This window comes from Mus caroli, chromosome 17 (assembly GCF_900094665.2).
Source record: "Mus caroli chromosome 17, CAROLI_EIJ_v1.1, whole genome shotgun sequence".
Lineage (NCBI taxonomy): Eukaryota > Metazoa > Chordata > Mammalia > Rodentia > Muridae > Mus > Mus caroli.
In genome coordinates, this window is record NC_034586.1 from 54109463 (window position 1) to 54115706 (window position 6244).

Below are 6244 nucleotides of genomic sequence, written 5' to 3' on the forward strand. Positions count from 1 at the left end.
CCACTGGAGCAAGAGAAACCTAATAGTGGCCACATTCTCAAAGAATGATTTTTACCTTCCTTAGTAGCTATGAGCTATCAATAGCTCCTTAATAATGTGTGGACCTGTAGGTTATCTTTCTCACCAGTATGAGAATTTTGGCTGCTTGATCATGTGAAGGTATTTTGTAGGTAACTACATTTAGCAGCAAATCATGGGTGCAATAGCCATTTAGGTCCAAAACCACTTACACATATGCAGCACCGATAAGACTTAGTAGTGATTTGTTGGAAACGTATTATAGGAGGGGCTAATTTGTAAGATGTACGAAAAAATAGAGGAGAAAAATCAGGATATATGTGATTATAGGTCATGATGTAAATGTATGACATAGCCAAACAATCTTAAAACTCAATAATATATTAAAATGTAATGCTATAAAACAAGTGTCAAGGGGGCTATCAATAATAACTGCACTTCACATACTACATATGAATCCCAGAGTTAGCCAGTAAATGAAAAGAGTGCTCACTCTTCATGTTTTTGTTCTAAAATATCTATATTATTGTTACAGCATTGTATTTATATTCTGAACTAAAAATCTGTTTATGCTTGTAATAATAGGCTAGATGTTTGTACAGAAGCTGAATATTGTGGATAAGATGTAAAATGATTTTAGTTACTGTTTGTTCTCATGACATGGTTTTTCTGTGATGGCTCAAAATCCTGAGCTTGCAATGCAGACATGTAAGGCAATCTTGCATTCTGAATATTTCATTTGCACACTCTTGTGCCTCTCAGTCCTTTAAAAGAGTCATTCTTAGGTCTTATAAGAATTATGTAGCATTTGGGGACAAATATGCATCCTAGCAACCCTGCACTGGAGGCCAAGATGGAGAAGACCTCCACAGCCACCATGATCTTCCCCTTGGTGCTATGGTAGACAGGGAGGAAGGTGACCCAGACACTGCAGAACACCAGCATGCTAAATGTCAGGAACTTGGCTTCATTGAAGATATCAGGCAGGTTCCTGGCCCAAAATGCCACAGTTAATGTTCCCATAGCTAAAAAGCCTAGGTATCCCAGAACACAGTAAAAGGCAGTAGCGGATCCCTTGTTGCACATGATGGTGATGTGGCCATGTTCACTGTGTGTATTTATGTCAACAAAGGGAGCAGATGCTCCCAACCAGATTGCACAAAGAACCATTTGGATAAGTGTACATATGGGAATGATCAAGTTAGGTGAAACCAGAATCCACCTCATCCTTCTTCCTGGTACAGTGCTTCTGAAAGCCAGAACCACAGTAATAGTTTTGGCCAAGACAGTAGATACAGCTATAGTGAACACAACTCCAAATGACATCTGCTGTAAAATGCAAGTAGCCATGTTGGGAAGCCCAATGAAGGGCAATGAGCAGAGGAAACATAAGATGAGGGAGATGAGCAGGATGTAGCTGAGAGTGCGGTTATTGGCTTTCACAATCGGAGTTTCATGATGCTTTACAAAGACACCAAGAATAAGAGCTGTGAGTGCAGAGAAGCACAGAGCCATGCAAGCCAGAGCCATCCCCAAGGGATCTTCATAGGCCAGAAAAGTCATGGCTTTAGGGATGCAGTGAGTTTGTTCTGTGTTGGCATACTGATCATCTGGACACTTTATACACTGAATACTGTCTGGTGAAAAATGAAATATTATATCAGTCATAATCCAACAAATGTTATCACATTCCCATAATCCCTGGTGGCATTGGATAAAGTAGTTTGGTTTTTTGACAGTGGACAGTAGAGTGAACTGTCAGCAATGTTTCAACCCTACATTTCTTCTTTCAATTCAAGTGCATATACCAATGCTCTTTCATCATATGGCATATTCATAATAAAACTCTCCTCAACACACAGCAAATACAAAAGTTACTCTCTTGCAGCATTTTCAATATATTTGAATGTGTATGTCACAAGAACAAAATGTGTTTTTCTAGAGGGCGAGTCATGAGGATCTAAGAGCTGTCTCATTCAGTGTTGGTAAAGGCTTTTCCTTTGGTATCTTGATGCAGTTTATTCCAAAGACTATATTATAAATATTTGTTCTTATAGTGACAGATACATGCAATTCTAATGTTACATGAGGCAAACATCTGTGTACAGGAGACAGAGAACATTACAGAAGTGTACAACCAATAAAATGATACCCAGTCCTTAGGGTATAACTATATAAACACTTCCATATGGCAAGAGACAGAAGATCAAACAATTTGCTGGGAGACTCTCTCCTAGTAATATACGAAGTGACACTCATGAAATGTCATCAGCATAAATCCCTGACCATAAGGTGATCAGACGAAAACAATGAATAGATCACTTTTGATTACCTTAATATTTCAGCATTAAAATGTTTCAGCCAAGAACTCGTCTTTGTCCTTTCTTTAAAAATATTTCTTATTTTTCTATATGATATCTATCTTGTCAATTTAGAGGTCTTTAAGCATTTCACTGATATTTTTTAGGTATTTGAAATTAATGGAATTCCATATACTTCAAATTGAATTTTATTTCTAAAGTCAGTGGGATTATTCATTTAAAACATGATGTTTTTTAAAAAAGAAACTGTGAATTCAGGCATGAATGCATGTAATGATGTCATTAATATAAACAACTCTAATCATTTTCTAATAAAGAATTCTTTTTGTCTGTCTGTCAGACAATCTTTAGGTATAGAATATACTAGGAAGTTGTATTGTGAAGAAAGCCTGGATAACACTTTAATAGTGTTTAGGTGAATTATAATAACCACTCATTAGAAGTAACCTGCCCCAGAAACCTAGTACTACATTCCAACCAGAGATCTCACTAATCTCCTTTTAAGTTAACTGTTTAATAAATAAAAATACCAAGACAACTTTATTATTTAATTTTGGCAGACCTTAAAAGAAGAAACAAAACCTATCTTTTTGAAGATATCTTTTCATAAAAAAGAAAGAATAGTTTGAAGGTCTCTTAATGAAACCAATTTTAGTCTTGTACCAAAACCAAGTAATTGAACAAGAAGGAAAGAAAGTAATGGATCAGTATCCTGATGAATATTGATAAAGACTCAATATATGGACATTAAAACTGCAGAATACATAACTTAGATGGACTCAAAGGCAGGACACACATGATCCTCTCAATTAATGGAGAAACACTTTGATATTTCCACTAAACCAGGAATGGTGGCATTATTTCACAATAGTAGTGAAACTGCATGTAAACAATATACAGATAACATTGTGTTTTAAAAGACAAGTAGAAAACATTTCTAATAAGATCAGAAACAAGACAAGTATTTACTTTCTTTACAATTCATAAACTTTGTACTTGTAATATTGAGATAAAGCAAGAGGCAAGAGGAATAAAGTAAAATTTATACAAAGAAGTCAAAGTATCATTATTTTCATGAATGACCCTAATATTCCATCAGAAAACTCACAGATAAGATTAAAACTTATGCCATTTGTGGTGATGTACACCAGTAGGATTTGCTGAAGGAGGCAAAGGCAGGAGAATCACTAGTTTGAAGCCATCCTTGGCTACATATTTGCACAGGAACTGCAGAGCAGTGGAGGACAGGATCCTTCCAGTTTCCATATGCACCCCAGAGATTACCCTATGCCACAGCTCTCCATACCCAAATTCTGCCTGGAGAGAGCTGGTCTCCCAGGAATAATGACACACCTAAGATCACAGGATCACAGTCTCACAGAAAGAACAAGCTCCAGTCAGAGACAGCCAGATGAGCTAACACCAGAGATAATCAGATGGTGACATGCAAGCACAAAAAACTAAGCAACAGAAATCAAGGATACTTGGCATCATCAGAACCCAGTTCTCCCACCACAGCCAGCCAACAAATTGGAAAACAAGATTCTGATTTAAAATCACATCTCATGATGATGATAGTGGACTTTAAGAAGGATGATGCCCCAGTGTAGGGGAATTCCAGAGAGGGGAAGGTGAGAGTGAGTGGGTAGGAGAGCACCTTAATAGAGGCAGGGAGAGGGAGAATGGGATAGGGGGTTTCCTTAGGAAAGTCTTGGAAACATTTGAAATGTAAATAAAGAAAATATTCAATAAAAAAGAAATACTGGAGAACACAGGTAAACAGGTAGAAGCCCTTAAAGAGGAAATACATAAATCCCTTAAAGAAATACAGTATCCTTATAGTCTGAGCCTGTGCCCTGGGCAAACCTTTGGTGCTGACTCCACACCCAGTCCCACAACACCCAGAGGAAGCTCAACTTCCAGGTGCTCTAACATGCCTAGGATCATAGGTGAGGAGGTCACAACATCTGACCCCACATCTGGAGTAACTGGGTCTCCCAGGATCCAGGGATGCAGGAACCTCCACCCACCAAGTGGCATGGGTTCCTTCCAGTCTGAACCTGCACCTGAAGCAGACCTGGGGTGTTGGTTCTGTACCTACTCTTAAAACATCCAGATGGAGCCTGACTCCCAGGAGCTCTGAAATGCCTAGGATCACAGGATCACAGAGGAAGCTCTACTCCCAGGAGATCGGACACACCCAGGAGCACCTGAGCTCTGACACACTCAAGATCACAGCTGAGGCCACAACATCTTTCCCAACACCGAGCCTAAATGGGACCCCCATAGGAACCAGGGAAACACAAACACCCACCTAGTCAGAGGCTTCCAGATTACACCTCTGCCCGGAGCTAACATAGGACTCAGACTCTCCTTCCACTCATGGAACATGCAGAGAAAGCTTGACTCCCAGGAGCTCTGACACAACAGGATCTCAGGAGCTTGGTCACACTAGGATTTCAGAATACCAGAGGCAGCTTGACTCCCAGGAACTCTGACACACTCAGGATCCCAGGATCCCAAGATTCCAGAATCACAGGGTCACAGAGACAGCTGGACTCTGAGGAGTTCTGACAAAACCTCACAGGAGAGACAGGCTACAGTCAGAGAAGTCAAGGGCAGGTAGCATTAGAGATAACCAGATGGCAAGAGACAAGCACAAGAGCATAAGCAACAGAAACCAAGGCTACTTGGCATCATCAGAACCCAGTTCTCCCACTACAGCAAGTCCCAGATACCCCAACACACTGGGAAATCAAGATTCAGATTTAAAATCACATCTTATAATGATGATTGGGGACATTAAGAAGACATAAATAACTCCTTCAAAGAAATACAGGAGAACACAGGTAAATAGTTAGAAGCCCTTAAAGAGGAAACAGGAAAAAAAAAAACTCTTAAAGAATGACAGAAAAACACAACCAAACAGGTGAAGGAATTGAATAAAACTATCCAGGATCTAAAACTGAAATTAGAAACAATAAGGAAAGCACAAAGGGAGACCACCCTGGAGATAGAAAACCTAGGAAAGAGATCAGGAGTCATAGATGCAAGCATCACCAATAGAATAAAACAGATGGAAGAAAGAATCTCAGGTGCAGAAGATATCATAGAAGACATTGACACAATAGACAAAGAAAATGCAAAATACAAAAAGATCCTAACCCCAAACATCCAGGATATCCAGGACACAATGAAAAGACCAAACCTGAGGATAATAGATATAGAAGAGAGCAAAGATGCCCAAGTTAAAAGGCTAGTAAATATCTTCAACACAATTATAGAAGAAAACTTCCCTAACCTAAAGAAAGAGATGCCCATGAACATACAAGAAGCCTACCGAACTCCAAATAGCCTGGACCAGAAAAAAAAATTTCTCCCGTCACATAAAAATCAAAACACCAAATTCACAAAACACAGAAAGAATATTAAAAGCAGTAAGGGAAAAAGGCCAAGTAAAATATAAAGTCAAGCCTATCAGAATTACACCAGACTTCTGATGCAGATGTCATAGAGACCCTAAGAGACCATAAATGCCAGCCCAGGCTTCTATATCCAGCAAAACTCTCAATTACCACAGATGGAGAAACCAAGATATTCCAAGACAAAACCAAACACAATATCCTTCCACAAATCCAGTCCTACAAAGGATAATAGATGAAAAACTCCAACACAAGGAGGGAAACTACACCCTAGAAAAAGCAAGAAAGTTGGGTTTCTTTCAGCAAACCCAAAAGAAGATAGCTACACAAACATAATTCCATCTCTTAGAAAAAATAACAGGGGACACCCGCCAGCTACCCAGGACCCCTGCCACAGGATTTTGAGACTGCTGGTGAGTGGAACACAGCTTCTGCTCCAGTCCAATCACGCAGGACCTGAGACTGCTTTGGTTGGGGAGGCAG

At 39.4% G+C, this 6244-nt stretch overlaps 1 protein-coding gene across 1 annotated transcript in view; it reads right to left on the reverse strand.

The window, feature by feature from the left end:
* Positions 1 to 753: 753 nt before the first annotated feature.
* Positions 754 to 6244, reverse strand: part of LOC110312732 (vomeronasal type-2 receptor 116-like) — a 38922-nt gene continuing 33431 nt past the window's right edge. Inside the window, 1 exon segment of the mRNA XM_021186577.1 lies at positions 754 to 1655. Within this exon segment, the coding sequence (XP_021042236.1) occupies positions 754 to 1655 (902 nt within the window).